Genomic DNA, 17,305 nt, shown 5'->3' on the forward strand with positions numbered 1-17,305 from the left:
CCTTACACAAAAAACATCTAACATACTGTTGATGCATGGAAATACTAAAATTCGGCCATGTCAAAGTTTGTAACATAGCACCAAGGTTATGATACTAAAATTCGACAATATGTTAGAGATTTTAGGTGTTTCGAAACTGCATTACATAAAATTAAATATCTCTACCATGTTATTTGCTACTGCGGTCCAAGCTCCTAGTCCCCTTCGAACTTGACCTCATTATCGTCCCCTTTGTCAGCAAGGTGCGCGGTGGCGGCGGGGGTGGGGGCGTCGACCTCCCAACCATGGCTGCCTCATCGCTCGTCAAGATCGACGGTCGGCTCGGGAAGGCGGGGTCCAAGCTCAGAGCCTATGTCAGAGGTGTCGTGCAGTAGCTCACGCGGAGGGTGCCGCTACCATTCCTGGCGGAGGGCGTGCAGTGCTGGAAGTGCAAATGCCGCTAGCAAAGATGGAGGCACGGCGTCATCGTGTTTGCATGGCACAACATCGAGGGAGCAACAGGAAACTTATTTGGCAAGAGATGATGAAAAAAAAAGGAAAGATTGTCCATGATGAGGGAAGATAATCGGGGGCAAGGACAATATGTGGAAATAGATGGAAAGCAGTCGATATTATTTGATAGTATTTGGGGTGGGGGAGGCAAAGGGGGGTCGGGAGGGATTGGATGTGGTGCTCGACATCAAACGCATTCACATCTTTATAGTTTAGATAAGCATTTATTTGAGTTTGTACACACATGTCAAATTATTCGTAGACGTAGAACATTTTGGAACATGTCCATTTGCTGAAATTTGCACAGAACCATGATCGGCACTATCGAAGGGGAAAAAATCAAAAGGTCTGCACATGGCTTTAACATATAGGGAATTATTTGTCTTGCGCAAGTACATGAAACAACAGTTTCGCTATTTTCAAGTCCTTGAAACCAACTTATTTCTTAATTATTATACTAGGCCCTTAGAGCAACATCTGACTAATTATGGATTGAGGCCATGAAACAAACGTACGAATGCATACGGAACTAGGTGCAGATTTTGATTTGGAAACATTTCTAGCTATTACATCGCATTTCCTCGTTTGAATATTCTGTGGTGATTACTCTCCTTGTTATATTTAGTTCAAATCCCCATAATAAGAAGTGCAAATTTAGCTCTAGACCAGATAAACACATCAACGCAAACCCTTCAATTGCAGGGCAAAACAATCAAAAGCAGAGCTCCATGGAGCTCCGGATTGAACAGAGTAAATAACCGAACACGGAACACACGGATTACATCATTCCTTCGTCGATGCCGTGAAAGAATGCATCAAAGCCAATGAACTCTATCGGCGTCACTTCTTTGGGAGCACCGCGCCTTCGACGAGCGCCTCGCAGAGCCTCTGCAGCGAAACATACGACGATCCGCCCTCCTCGACGGCCTTCCGGCACGCGGCCTTCATCTCCATGGCCCTGTCCCTAACCTTCCTCGACTCCTTGCCACCGTCCATGAGAGTCCTGACCGCTCGCTCCAGCTCGGCCGCCTCCACGGAGTTGTTCCTCTTCCTGTCCACCTTCATCGCCACGGCGACCCCCATGTCAGCCACCAGCGTGAACGCATTGTAGTGCTGCTCGGCGGAGTACGGCCACCCCACCATCGGCACGCCGAACCACAGGCTCTCGAGGATCGAGTTCCAGCCGCAGTGCGTGAAGAAGCCCCCAACAGCGGCGTGGGACAGTATTTCCTTCTGTGGCGCCCTCTTGGGCCACACGAACCCTCTCTCCTTGGTCCTCTCCAAGAAACCTGCCGGTAGCAGCTCCTCGAGGTTCCCGTCCGTGGGCGCCTTCGTGCCGGGCTCCGGCAGCCCTCGCAGCACCCACAGGAAGCGGTGCCCGCTGCGCTCCAGGGCGTGTGCTATCTCGTGCGCCTGCGGCGCGGTGAAGAATCCTCCGCCACCGAAGCAGAGGAACACCACGGAGGCCGGAGGCTGCGAGTCGAGCCACCGCACGCACTCGTGCGCCTGCTCGGCGGGCGGGGTGAAAGGTACCACAGGGCCGATCGTGTACACAGTCGGGGGACGGATTCCAAGCGTGCACCGACAGCCGGCGATGGCCTCAACAACGCTTGGCTCGAGTTCGGCTATGGTGTTGATGATTATGCCCTTCGCTTCCATGTAGCGCCTACCATTGTACACGAACCACTTGTAAGTCGGGATCTTCCTGTTCTCCAGGCCCGTCGGGAGGCAGGACGGTGGCACCGGTGGGAGCCCGGGCACGTCCACGCCGCTTTCCATCTCCTCGAACTCGCCGGCCACCTCCTCGTCGAGCGCCGGGGAGCGCAGCAAGAGCGCGCACATCGCGGCGCTGGAGATCAGGTACACGTAGGCCGGCACGCCGAGCTCGTGGGTCGCGTCGAACAGCGTCGTGCAGAAGAGGTCGACGACGACTGCGGCCACCGGGCATGTCAGGCCGGCAATGGCCGCCTTGACGTTGGGCGCGTACAGCTGCACGTAGCGGGAGATGAACTCCTCGATGCCCGAGTGGTCGGTCGGGGGCTCGACGGCGGGGACGTGGAGGAAGCGCATGCCGAGTCCTGTGGCTTCCACCTTGCGTATGTGCTCGGCGATCTCGGATGCCACATTCGCGGTCGGCGCCGGCATGATGATCACCGTGATCGTGATGGGGCGGCCGCTGCGTGCGAGCAGTCGCTTGCCGACTTCGAGCATGGGCAGGAAGTGGCCGACGCCCCAGACGGGCACCAACACGACGGTTGGGTTCGCCATTTGGGGACCGGAGTACGTAAACGATTGGGACAATCTCTCTAGAGATACAATAAAGATGAGTCGAACGATACGAGCAAATTCATCGTTCATTCTTGTGTTTATAATCAGAGAGGGCAACCGAACATACAATCACAAGCTGCGGCTAACAATAGAGTTAGGTGAGATCGACGGACAGGTACAATTGTAGCTGTTGGACCACGGGACACCTAACTCACATGATCGGTCTGAGTATTAAAAATCCGTAAATGATGCGACTGTGATCATGCTGGTGATTGGTGGGAGATTCAACAGTGTAGAAGTATTACAGGCTCCGCATTGAGCATGGTGAGGCGCTTTTCTGCTGTTATAGAGGAAAACTGATCGCAATGCTATCACCCATGGAGGTGAGCGCTCTTCAGTAGGGCGCTCCGTCCGTGCTCTGGCTGGATTTCCATGGAGCTGTTTTGCTAGCTGGATTTCCATCTTGTATTGAGAGCTTAGTGCCAGACGAAGGCAGTGACCCTATGCGTAATCAGCAAAACACTCTTTACCATCGGGAGAAACAGATGACAGGGCCTTTCTAAAACGTTGTTTTGTGATCCACCGAACGCCCGAATCCAACCAGAAGCCTTCTCTTCTCTGTTGTTACTTGTCTCTCCGTTTCGCTTTGTTTGTCTATAGTAAGAGAGTATCCGTTTCAAAACATTTATCCACCTACCTTGCGGTGGCAGATCCAAAAATTATGGGATGAGTATTTGACCTTCGACGGTAGTATAAATTATTCAATGAAAAAATGAAAATATTCACAATATCGAACTCCATAATATAATATAAATTATTCATATTAAAGACAAACTCAAACAATTATGAGAAATTACACAATAACTAGTACGATCTAACTATACGCTCCTTCATTAGATTGGATGTGCGTTATAACGACCTCCTCCATGACGTGCCTAAAAAAAACTTGCACTCAATGAATGCAACCAAGCAACCATTCAACCACCGGTATTCTATTATATTTCTTAGCTTATTTATTACTAAAAATACCCTCTCAACACTAGCAGTTGTCACGAGAAGAACTAACATCAACATGAAAAGCTTCTAACATCAACTCGAGAAGCTTGTAAGACAAGCATGACCGAAAGCTCCTAAGACACTTCACCTTTCTAAATATTTTATATGTATATATATTTTTAATAAAGAGTCTAAGTTGGTAACTAAGAGATATCAAATATGTGCTTGAGAAGTTCATAGGATAAAACTGAGTAAATTTAAGCAATTGATCCTTGTGATACGCAGCAAATTGATGGGATATCTATACATATGCCACATATACATATATATACTTAATTTTTTGCCAAAAATTTTGGCATTCAGCTGAATGCCCTTGAATAAGGGAGGTCCGCCCCTGCTACTTCGTGACAATGATTGCTCTCTTGTTTCTAAGAGATCTAAATGCAAAGTGTGTCTTTTGGAGAGGAAAACCAATGCATCTAGATCGTTTAAGGTAGGTCTGCATGTTTCCAAGGGGTGAACACTTAAATGTGGCTTGATTTATCGCTTCTATTATATCAATTTTTTTTAGTCTTTTGGAGAGGAAAACCAATGCATCTAGAGCCAGGAGAGCTGTAGGAAGTAGTTGCATGATTTGACACGACTTTGTTCCCTCATCTGGTTTATGTTCTAATTAAGTCGATAACTACTGCACAGCGGCAAGACCTTTTTTGGAACATATTTCATTCTATTAATCAGATGACATAGCTAAATCGCTAGCCGAAAAACTCCAATCAAAGACACGAGCAGCGTCTACCCACACTCGGGTGCCCTGCTCTAAACCAACACCATGCTTGGCGAAAGCACGAGCAACATTATTGTACTCTCTACGACAAAACGTAAATTGTACTTCATCTAAAAACGGCATCCGACTCCAGCTGTCCAGCACACTACTTTACAATTCTCAGGCGCTGTCTCAGACTGATCCTGTGTATACGGCAGTCGCAGCAAAGACATGTCTTCGCCTCCAGGCTGTGTTGTGATATCTCCAATTGTTCCGACATTTACGTCGATTACCCAAAGGATGAAAGGATTGAAGGGGTTGTTGGCATCAGCCAATAAATAGATATGACGCCTGCCACATATCCTACCCTACCTACGTTCTGCAAGGCAGAGGGCCAGTCGGAGTCCGAAACGATATATATATTTTTATACTTAGAGTATTTCCTCTCACATATATATTTTATAACATAGAAAATATCTTATATAATAAATAGTATGTACATAGAACATACGAGTATAAAAAATTATCTAAGTGATATGTATATTTTTAGTGATTTGTACCTATTTTTTAGTATATTATATTTTATGTATAAATACGAAGATATTATCAAAATTTAATAAAGTTGATAGACTTTTTTTTCTATTTTTTTTTTATGTAGTTCACATTGGAGTATCTTAGAATGATTATATAAGTATATTTATAAATGATAAAGAAGTATATCCACTTTATTTATGTGGTATATCATAGTAAGAAATATGTACTTTCGGAGTACAGACTAGTTATCACTTAGAATAAGTATCTTAAGATACTCCAATGTAAACTACATAAAAAAATAAAAAGTCTATTAATTTTAATAAATTTTGATAATACTTTTGCATTTATACATAAAATATAATATACTCACATATATATGTATGTATATATATATATATATATATACATTATTGTTCTTGCTATTCTTTTGTGGTTGATCCTGTGTATACGATTGCCGTATTATTGATTGTTTGGTCGGCAGCACGTGAACCGACCAGCAACTGTATACATCATTTTTATTTTACCATTTGGTGTTTTCTTTTTATTTTCATCATTATTATAATATCTGCATGGCATGCATGATTGTCTGTACCGTGTAACCAAACCATCCTATTGTATCTACAAATAAGCTCCCTGTTAATAATCATACGGGAATTAAAATGCTAGTATCTTGGTTATTGTTGACATACTATGTACAGTTCTACTTGCTGCTATCCGTGTAGAGGCTCCTAGCAGTTAGCCCAAAAAATGCTATAAAAAGGTAGTGGCACTACTACATAATAGGTTGTCACTGTCGGTTTCAAATTGTAATCACTGCCGGTTTTTAAAATCGGTAGTGAATAAGCGACAGTGATAATTATAGATTATCACTATCAGCTCCAGAACTAGCAATGATACTTATCACTGTCAGTTCGTACCTAGAACCAGCAATACTAATCTATTCACATATGAAAAATAACTCTACCATAAACTTTTCAGCATAGAAATATATCTCAAGTTTGATCTCAAACTTGAGATAGAGACCTCATGCCGAAATGTTTGTGATAGAGTATTTTAAATCTAAATGAATGGCAAAATATCGGTTGGGCTTATGAACTGCAGTGATAATCTTTATCACGGCGAGCTATAACACGGATTAGCAGTGATGTAACAATGGGCAGTTATACTGGCTATCACTGTTAATTCTTAACAGCTCAATGTTAGACATGTCGGTTCAGCTTATTAACCAGCAGTGATGTTTATCACTGTTGGTTATTACTGAACTGGCAGTGAAAGGGGCTGGGATGACCCTTTCTGTAGTAGTGTGGACACATCTTTATTCTTGCTTGTGGTGTTATATTTATGCTAGATACACGCATTAGAATTACCAAGTGCACCGATGAATTCTAACCTTTCACTTAGAGTATTCCCAATTAATTTAATAATAATAATAATAATTGATAATGGGTAATATAAAACTACCGCATCTGGATCCCCTAGGATTTCCTATATTCTCAGGGTATATCTCTGTGCCTAAGAAGGGAATCCCTAGACATATGAAAACTGCCCAAAGGTACCTAGGAGATCTCGTAAAAATAGAAGTTTATCTCTAAGAATGATAAAGAAGGAGCCAGAGATCGCACGATGACCAATATATATATGGATCCAGGGGACACTTACAGAGGACAAGTCCATTCAAGTCCATTCAAGTCATTCAAGCCTATAGAAGTTTTGAGCTTTCAAGCCTTCTATATTCCAGATTTACATCAGCAACCCTCCACAACTACGTATGAGGAGCCCTTCGACTATGTTTAGATCTATCTAGGCTAACCAAGAACCTCCTTGTACATAGTCAGAGATAAATACAAGAGAAACAAGATGTGGGACAATTATTCTAAGGGAGGCTTGAACATGTATAAATCTCTATGTGTGATGTGTGATTCAACTCCTGGAAGTATCCCCTACTTCATTTAGAAGTTCAAAAGATCGGTGGTTTACAAATTGTTGATAGCTAGTGTCGTCTGTGGGGAATATGGCCAAAGACATCGAATCTTCTACAAACAATATGCTATCTGCTTCGCAAATCTGCATCAAGAACAGGCTTCTCGGACGAGGGGTTCTACAACAACTTAAACCTCTCCACCAAAAATGAGCCAGTGGTTGACCTGGTGGACCTCAACGATGACCTTACTGGCGACGAGATAAGTCATTTTATGGACCAATGAGCCAAAGATTATGGCATCGAGTTTGAACCACTCGGTGGCCAAGACGATCATGCAAGAAGCATTTGCCACAAGTTAGGATCATCCCCTGTGGCTTTTGACAACATGGATTGTCTAAGTACCTACCCAAAGATGTCCTCCGATGATAAATTCATGATGGATCTGGACTCCTCCTCCAATGGAGATTACCCCTGAGAAGTCTTCTCCATCGGACATGGGGACACTAGTTCGTCAAATCATGATTACAATGATCCCGCAAGTACACGAGACCCTACTGCTCTGGCACGGGAAACACCAACTAGCCTCCGCTGATGGCAACCCCTCCGATCCCGAATCGGACCAATCCTTACCGGGACGGCTCAGATAAAAAAGATTTAATCCCCATAACAAGAAAGTCCAGGATGATAACCAAGCGCCTAGCTACCGCAGGACCTCGCCGATCAGGATCCACCCAATAAATGATTTGCGCGAAGTCATTAAGAAATGGAGATGCTCGAGGACCCTCGAGGAACAATCGACTTCCCCTCAGTGGCCAAACCAAAGGTCATCCCAGCGTCGTTCGAGTAGAAGACGCGACCGATCTCTGATCCCGATGGGCAGAACCACCATGGGTCCTCGGATCAATGAGAGAGCCATCAACTACTGCTAAGCTTTCTATCCAGACCTATGGAGGGTGAACTGGCCGAACCAGATTCAGCTCTGTTCGATTGAGAAGTACAATAGGAGCACCAATCACATCGAGTTACTCCAGATCTACACTATAGGCATCCAAGCGGCTAGCAGGGATTAAAGGGTAATGGACAACTACATCCCCAAAGCCCTTGAAGGGTCGGCCAGGACTTGGCTGACCAATCTACTGCCAGTGATGATCTACTCGTGGGAGCAGCTCTGTGATTTATTTTGAGCCAACTTCCAAGGCACGTGCATTCACCCCGACAAGAAATGACCTTTTCTGTGTCCTGCAAACAGATAAGGAAATCTCGCATCAGTTCGTCTGCCACTTCAACAACTCCCGGAACACCATCCCAAAGATAAACTACTATAGCATCATCCAAGCGTTCACCCGAGGGATGAAGAGCCGACGTTGCATTGAGGACATCGCCAGGAAGGAGCTCGAGACAGTCAAAGAGCTCAAGAAGATTGTCGACAAGGTGACCAACGTCGAAGAGGCGCTCCTGTTCATCAAGAAAAGGGACCAGGGCATCAAGTGCCCTCAACCTGGACAAGATGATGACTCAGCAACAAGCAAGCACAAGAAGAACACCAAATGAGGTAAGGTCAAGAAAACTAGAACTGATTAAGTTTTGGCAAATCTTTTCGACACGTGTCCCGACAAGTGTCCCAGCTTGTCCCGGGGAAAGGGCCACCAGCCAGACATTGGCGAATGTGGGGGAAAACCCTGATGCAACTTCTACTAAATCGACGGCCACGACCTCCGTCAATGCAGCATCTAGTAGAAGCTGATCAAGGCCGAGGTCAACAAGGCCAAAGGAAAGAAGACCCAGGTCATGACACAGAGCAGGGACTCTAGCTCAAGTAGCAGCGACGATGACTCAGACCCAATATCATACCAGTCGAGGGAGAGAACCTGGACCACATGTTCGGTGACTCCGTGTCCTACAAGTCCATATGACAGTACAAGACGGTGACCCGAGAAGTCTTAGCAGTCGTCCCCAAGGGTCGCCAAGCCATCAAGAGGTCGAATGTCAAAATATCTTTCGGCCTAGATGACTTCCTAGAAAACTTCGTACGGCCAGGCTGCTTCCCAATAGTGGTCGAGACTACGATCAACAACTACAAGATCTCCCGAGTGCTTATTGATGGACAAAGTTCTCTAAACATCCTCATCTCAGGAGCACTCAATGTGATGCAGATCTTCCGATCTGTCATCAAGCTAGTTACTCAAGCATTCCACATCATAGTACCCAGATCATTGGCCACACCCATTGGCCAAATATCACTTCCTGTCACCTTTGGAAAGCTCAATAATTTTCGGACAGAGAGGATTATGTTCGTTGTGATCAATTTCGAGACTGCATATAATGTCATATTAAGATGACAAAGCCTAACCAAGTTCATGGGCATCATGCACTACGGTTACCACTGTGTGAAGATCCCAGGACCCGAGGCAATCATCACCATTCAGGGTTTCCCCAAGGCAGGCCTCCACTGCGACAAGCGGAGTCTCAATATGGCGGCTCAGCATCAACACGATAAGGAGACTAAGTGCTCAAGGTTGTATCCAATATGAAGTTGAAAATCGACATATGAAAGTGATCAAATATGAACTGAAAGTTGTATCCAAAGTTTTCGGTTCCAATTTGAAAGGTTTTAAATTCAAGTTGAAGGGTGAAGAAATAGCTAAATACAAATTAAAAGTCTCAAGTTTGATATTTTGGTGTAGTAAAAAAAACTTTTTCTAAATTCATTCGGAAGCTTTCAAATGTATTGGCCATATAATCAAAAGAAATTAAAAGCCAATTATATATTTAAAGGTTAGGAAGTTCAAACTGAAATTTCTTCCTAGTTGTCACAGAAAATATTCATCCTCCCATATATGTTATATTGAACAACTGAGTTTTTTTCTTCTTAACGTTGTTTGCTACCATTTGGCTCCACACAAAATAACAAACAATGCCCTATAAGGGCATGTGGAGTAAAAGTGTTCGTTGGTTTTAATATGTAGTGGGTACCTGCTTAGATTACATAAAAAAATCCGAGTACACATTTAATTAGTGCGAAGCAAGTAAATCATTAATTATAACATTTACTAACTGGAAAGACTCTTTTATAATTTAGGCAATTTTCCCAAAGATTTTGCATGGTCATTTTTGCACAACAGAGTGATTTCCCAAATTTACCACCGTTTGATCAAAGATGATTACAAGAGCACTTTATATCCAAAATAGAGTGATAGAACAAGGAAAAGAGCACCCAAGCAGGACCTTGCCCAAACACGATAACACTATCAGGTATCCAAGAACACAGAAGAGAGGGTGGAACTGCTCCTCGGCCTCACTTCTTCACCTCCACCGCCTCGCCTTCGTAGCTCCTCGGAGAGCCTCTCCAGCATAGCGTAAGACGAGCCACCATCCTCCACGGCCTTCCGGCATGCGGCCTTCATCTCCATGGCCTTCTCCCTTGCCTTTCTACCCTCCTCACCACCGCCCATCAGCGTCTTTACCGCTCGCTCCAGCTCCACCGCCTCCACGAAGTTTTTCCTTTTCCTATCCACCTTCATCGCCACCGCGACGCCTATGTAGGTCACTAGCCTGAACGCGTTCAGGTGCTGCTCGGCGTAGAGTGGCCACGGCGCCATCGGCACACCGAACCATAGGTTCTCGAGGACCGAGTTCCACCCGCCGTGCGTCACGAATCCCCCGACCGCGGCATGGGCAAGTATCTCCTTCTGCGGTGCCCTCGTCGGCCACACGAGGCCTTTATTCTTGGTCCTCTCGAGGAAACCCTTTGGAAGCAACACCGCGAGGTTCGCATCCATGGGTGCCGCCCGCCGAGTGGGGGTGGGCTGTAAATGTGGTGTAGTTATCCGGTTGTTATACTATTGTAATAGCAGTAGATATCAGCGAGAGTTTGTTTCAGTTTGTTGTAACAAATCAACCAATCACCGATGCTTTGCATCAAGTATATATAGAGAGCACGCCACAGCATTTGGCTGTGTGTGCATTAACCCTAATCACCTTGTCATCGTTAGTTTTCACATGGCATCAAAGCCTTTCGGAGATCCGCTCGCCATGACCTCTGTGAACGGTGCATCGCAGACCCCCCTAGCAGCAACGTCGCTCTCGCTAGGAACCATGATGGCTGGACTGATAGTGTTGTCCGCCTTTGCGCTCACTAGCATGCCGAACCTGGCGCAGTTCGTCAGCACCAAGTTGTCCTCGGACAACTGCATCCTGTGGAAGACACAGATCATCCCAATCCTCCGAGGTGCTGATCTGATGGGGTATCCTGATGGCTCCATCGCTTTCCCGGAGAAGTTCTTTGTCGTCGTCAATAATGAAGTCCACACACAAGTGCCCAATCCAGATTACGTCAAATGGGTGCAACAAGATCAAGCACTGATGGCTGGCATCCTGTCCACGCTCACCACCGAAGTTCTCGGGCAGGTGACTCTTCTTCCATCGGCACGTGCTGTGTGGATCACGCTGGAGCGCCTCTTCTCGTCTGCTACCACGTCCAAGGTAATGCAGCTTTGTATGCAGCTCACCCATCTACAGAAGGGAGAACTGTCAGCAGCCGCCTACTTCCAGAAGGTGAAGGGACTCACCGATGCCATGTCAGCAATCGGGAGACCGCTCGATGATGAGGAGGTGATCGCCTATTTGCTGTCCGGGCTTGATGCTAAATACGACTCCCTCGTCGACTCCATCACCGCACGTGCTGAGCCTCCATCGCTCAGCGATGTGTACGCGCTTTTTTCAGCCACGAGATGTGCGTCGAGATGCGCAACAGTGTTGTGCAGATCAATCTTGGCGCCCATGTTAACTTTTCTTCGCGTGGTGGCGGTGGCCACGGCAATAGTGGTGGTCGCGGTGGCGGCGGTGGTCGCTTCAACAGTGGGGGTGGAGGCACCCGCAATGGCAGCTCCAACAATTCCAATGGGTACAACTACAACAACCGTGGCTCCAACAATGGCGAATGGCGGCTCTAGTGGTCGCCCGACGTGTCAAATCTGCTCTCATCCGGGGCATACGGGATCGCTTCGATCAATCCTATCAGGCTGAGGACCCACGTGTTGTCAACTACACCGCCAACAACGCCGGCTACAACGTCGATAACAACTGGTACAGCAACACTGGGGCTACGGATCATATCACAAATGATCTCGATCGCCTTACTGTGCGTCAAAGGTATAATGGAAAGGAGCAGATTCAAACCGCCAACGGCTTGGGTATGTCTATTCTCCACATTGGTTGTACTCAACTGGATACACCTCATAAGAGCCTCAAATTAAACAATGTTCTTGATGCTCCAAACGCATCTAAACACCTTCTTTCCGTTCATCATTTTACCCGTGACAATGATGTCTTTTTTGAGTTTCATCCTGATTTTTTCCTCATAAAGGATCGTGCAACGAAGACGGTGCTACTTCGCGGCACATGTAGAGGTGGTCTCTACCCCCTAGCGTCTTCTCGGCGTGCTCTATTGATGAAGGCCATGCAAGCCAAGCTGTCCTCCGCCCAATGGCATCGTTGTCTAGGGCATCCATCATCGGTCGTAGTTCATCGAGTTCTACAAAATTATGGTCTTTCCTTTGTTTCGGATAGGAACAATTTTGTGTGTGATGCTTGTCAGATGGGCAAGACTCATCAAGTTCCATTTTTTGATTCCAATTATGTTGCTACAGCACCTCTTGAATTAATCCATTCCGATGTTTGGGGTCCGGTAATTGCTTCTGATGGAGGTTACAAATATTATGTGACCTTCATTGATTCTTATAGCAAATTCACATGGCTGTTTATGTTGAAACATAAATTCGATGTGACCAAAATTTTTATTCAGTTTCAGGCCCAAGTTGAGCGTGCCCTTAGCTGTACGATTCTTAATTTCCAAAGTGATTGGGGTGGCGAGTACCAAGGGCTTAATGCCTATCTCAGAAATTGTGGCATCCACCATCGTGTATCCTGTCCTCATACACATCAACAAAATGGCACTGCTGAGCGTAAGCATCGTCACATTATAGATATGGGTCTTGCACTTCATGCACACTCTTCATTGCCATTAAAATTATGGGACGAAGCCTTCCTCACATCGTGTTATCTCATCAATCGCTTGCCATCTCCTACCATAAAAAATTCTACTCCACTTGAAATTCTTTTTGGTACCAAACCAGATTATGATTTTCTTCGTACGTTTGGTTGCGTGTGTTGGCCAAATCTTCATCCTTATAACAATCACAAGCTGTCTTTTAGATCCCAACAGTGTGTGTTCATCGGGTATAGTCACATGCATAAGGGCTACAAGTGCTTGCACATTCCTTCTGGTCGTGTTTACATTTCCCAAGATGTCACATTTGATGAAAATTGTTTCCCCTTTGCTCTGCGTTCTGTATCACGTCCGCTGTCTGAAGTCACCGAAGTCGCCTTGCTTCCGCTATACTTCCCACTCAAACCACAGGAAACTACATCGCCCAATATGCCTGCACCTTTGCATCAACTTACTCCTCTGATGTCTCCATTTGCTCCGACCGCACATCCAGTTGAGGAAAGCCAGTCAGAGGATATGACTAACCCTAACGTTGTTGCTCCCGAGTATGTTGTTGACGTGTAGGTACCTGATCCCGCGGCAGCACCGGAGCTTGAACGTCGTGTTACACGGCTTCAGAACAACATTTGTGTTTCCCGAGAACTAATGGATGGGACGATCTTCTACGACCCACGGAAACGCGGTTTCGTCGCCAGCACAGCCTCCATCGACGAACTGGTCTCCCATGAGGACGCGCTTGCTCAGCCTGACTGGAGGCGCGCACCGCTATGCAACAGAACCGCACCTAGCAGCTGGTTCCTCATCGTCCGGGAGCCAACGTCATCGACTGCCGCTGGGTTTTCAAACTCAAGCGATGAGCTGATGGCACCATCGAGCGGCATAAAGCTTGCCTTGTTGCCAAGGGCTTCCGGCAACGTCACGGCATTGACTATGACGACACCTTCTCGCCGGTTGTCAAGCCGGACACAATTCGTTTTGTGCTCTCTGTCGCCGTCTCTCGTGGATAGCACATTCGTCAGGCCGATGTCAAAAATGCCTTCTTACATGGCGTTCTTCATGAGACGGTGTATATGACTCAGCCACCCGGCTTTGAAGATAATCATCGTCGTGATTTTGTATGCAAGCTTGAGAAGGCCATATATGGCCTGAAACAAGCTCCGCGGGCATGGTTTGCCCAGCTCAGCTCCAAGCTCCAAGATCTTGGCTTCCATTCTTCGTCCTCCGATAACTCATTGTTTGTTTGTAAGGCTCCAGACACCACTACCTACGTGCTTGTGTACGTTGATGATCTCATCATTGCAAGTTCCTCCACTTTGGCCATTAATGTACTCCTGCAGCAACTTCATCGTGCTTTCGCCATCAAGGATCTGGGCTCTCTTAACTACTTCTTAGGCATTGAGGTTACCGCAGATCCAGGGGGGATTACTCTGTCTCAGTGCAAGTATGTTCGTGATCTTCTTCGTCGCACCAACATGAACAACTGCAAACCTGTAAGCACCCCCATGTCTAGCACCAAGAAACTGACCAAGAACACTTGCACACCTCTCTCCTCTGCTGATGTGACAAAGTACAGGAGTACCGTGGGAGCATTACAGTATCTTTGCATCACGAGGCCTGACATTGCATACTTCGTTAACCGGGTATGTCAGTATATGCAAGCACCCACGGATCTTCATCTGGGAGCAGTCAAGAGGATTCTTTGTTTTCTGAAGCATAGCTCCACAGATGGCCTTCGCATTCATCGGGCCGGGTCTCTGTTGCTGAGTGCCTTCTCTCACATAGATTGGGCTGGCTGTGCAGATGATCGTCGGTCAACTGGAGGTTTTGCAGTCTTTCTCGGAGCCAATCTCGTTTCTTGGAGTGCTCGGAAGCAACCGACGGTGTCAAGGTCGAGCACAGAGTTCGAATACAAGGCTCTTGCAAATGCTATGGCTGAGTTGGTATGGGTACAGACTGTTCTTCGTGAGCTAGGAGTTCCTCAGCCAAGAGCTCCATCGCTATGGTGTGACAATCTCGGAACTACTTACCTTTCGGCAAATCCAGTCTTCCATGCCCGTACCAAACACATAGAGGTGGATTTTCATTTTGTTCGAGAGCGTGTTGCACAAAAGGCTCTAGAGATTCGGTTTATTCATTCCAGAGATCAGCTTACGGATATCTTCACCAAACCATTGCCAGCTGATGTATTCTCTCGACGACGCTCCAATCTCAACATAGTTACATGTAGTTGTGATTGAGGGGCCTGTAAATATGGCGTAGTTATCCGGTTGTTATACTATTGTAACAGCAGTAGATATCAGCGAGAGTTCGTTTCAATTTACTGTAACAAATCAACCAATCACCGATGCTTTGCATCGAGTATATATAGAGAGCACGCCACAGCATTTGGCTGTGTGTGCATTAACCCTAATCACCTTGTCATCGTTAGTTTTCACACGGGCCACGCAGCACCCAGCGGAAGCGGTGCCCGCTGCGCTCCAGGCCGCGGGCTATCTCGTGCGCCTGTAGCGCAGTGAAGAACCCTCCGCTCCCGAAGCAGAGGAGCACGACTGAGGCCGGAGGCTGTGTCCCGAGCCATCTCACGCACTCGTGCTGCTGCTCAGGAGGTGGGTTGAACGAGATCACCGGACCTATTGGATAGAGCGTCGGGGCACGGACTCCGCGCGTGCAACGGCCATCGGTGATGGCAGCAAGCACGCTCTGCTCGAGCTCGGCGGCCGTGTTAACGATGATCCCGTCGGCTTCCATGAACCGCCAGCCGTGGTACACGAACCACGTGTAATCCGGGTTCTTCTTGTCCATCACCGCCAACGGAAGGCAAGACGGCGGCACCGGCGGCATCCCGGGTATTTCCACCGCGCCCTCCATCTCCTCGAACTCGACCGTCACCTTCTCATGGAGCTCCGGCAAGCGCAGGAAGAACGCGAGCATGGCGGCGTTGGAGGTGAAGTAGACGTACGCCGGCACGGCGAGCTCGAAGGACACGTCGAGCAGCGAGGTGCAGAAGAAGTCGATGACGAGCGCGGCCACGGGGCACGCCAGGCCGGAGATGGCCGCCCTGACATGGGGCGCGTGCAGCTGAACGAACTCCTCCAGGAGCACGTGGTCCGTCGGGGGCTCGACGAAGGGGAGGTGGTGGAAGCGGACGTCGAGGCCGGAGGCCTCCTCCCGGTTTATGTGGCCGGCGACGTCCGACGCGAGCTGCTCCGTCGGAGGCCGCATGACAATCACGGTGAGCGAAAGCGCGCGGCCGCTGCGGCCGAGCAGCCGCTTGCCAGCTTCCAGCATGGACATGAGATGGCCGGCGTCCCACAGGGGTTGCCATGGACGGATCAGGAGACGGCCTTCGGCTGCCTACTCTTTCTTGAATTCTTGGAACAGGATGCTTTGAATAGAAAAATAAAAGAAAGTGCGATGAACTTTACGAGTGCATGTTGTTTTTAAAGCAAGGTGGCAAACACGGTGTCGCATTCTGGGAAACATTTTCTAGTCGGGCCTGAAACACGAGCGCATCTAAATAATAATAGGGGATGTGCTATACTTCAGCGGCCTAGAAAAACACTTCTTTCGGACGACGGATTTGAGTTGTCCAACCACGACAGGACTGCCCAGAGATCCACTTCAACCTCCAGATGAGGCTTCTCTTCTCTCTCCTTCTCACTGTTAGAGCTGTGCTCGACCCCGTCCTGGCCTCCTCCACCCATCTTCGCTGGTGGGTGTCTCGCATACACACATGCATGTCCTACGGAACACACATCCACGTCATACGCCTCGGTAACGTGATCCTCCGCATTATAGATAGTACATCTTCTATATACGTCTTTATGATACGATTCAACTCTATTACATCATAATATGTATATTCCTATATATATCTCATGGTATGATTATTTTCAGTGCATTGTTTATTAATCCGAATGTTACGCGTAACCTCGTGACAGTCTTGACCTTATTTTCTCTCTGAATCTAGTTCTAATCCTTATTACCGATCAGATTCATCCTCAGGACACACTTACATATGAAACAAAATAAACAATCAATTTCGAGCACAAGTTTCTTCAAACTTGATGTATGTCAATCCACACAATACCACCCACCTAAGTGTATTGTATATATCAAAATCACAAATATTACTATACAACCACAAGTATATCATTTTTGTCATAATATTAAATCACTTTACTTTACCAATTTTATATCTAAACCAATTGCCATCATAAATGATCTCATAGATTTGAAACAGATCCGGTCCGTGTGAGCATGGAGGTAGTAGAGGACCAGTCCGGTGAGCTCTAAGGTCCAACCATGACCCTAGGTTCTTTGT

The 17,305-nt window shown here is 46.9% G+C and overlaps 2 protein-coding genes and 1 non-coding gene across 3 annotated transcripts; 1 reads left to right on the top strand and 2 right to left on the bottom strand.

The window, feature by feature from the left end:
- Positions 1–1,162: 1,162 nt before the first annotated feature.
- LOC133892063 (anthocyanidin 3-O-glucosyltransferase 2-like) lies at positions 1,163–2,820 on the bottom strand. The gene has a single exon (XM_062332810.1). It carries the CDS (start codon positions 2,758–2,760, stop codon positions 1,333–1,335), a length of 1,428 nt encoding a protein of 475 aa, XP_062188794.1. The 5' UTR covers positions 2,761–2,820; the 3' UTR covers positions 1,163–1,332.
- Positions 2,821–10,222: 7,402 nt separating this feature from the next.
- On the bottom strand, positions 10,223–16,685 carry LOC133892122 (anthocyanidin 3-O-glucosyltransferase 2-like). Its single transcript, XM_062332855.1, has 4 exons — positions 16,608–16,685; positions 15,423–16,335; positions 14,591–14,595; positions 10,223–10,780 (listed from the first exon to the last, which is right to left on the bottom strand). Exons 1-4 carry the CDS (start codon positions 16,683–16,685, stop codon positions 10,223–10,225), a joined length of 1,554 nt encoding a protein of 517 aa, XP_062188839.1.
- Positions 11,568–11,705, top strand: LOC133894214 (small nucleolar RNA Z247). The gene has a single exon (XR_009905023.1). It is a non-coding gene; the product is annotated as a small nucleolar RNA Z247 (small nucleolar RNA).
- Positions 16,686–17,305: the final 620 nt, after the last annotated feature.

The sequence above is a fragment of the Phragmites australis genome, chromosome 15 (genome assembly GCF_958298935.1).
Source record: "Phragmites australis chromosome 15, lpPhrAust1.1, whole genome shotgun sequence".
Taxonomy (NCBI): Eukaryota; Viridiplantae; Streptophyta; class Magnoliopsida; order Poales; family Poaceae; genus Phragmites; species Phragmites australis.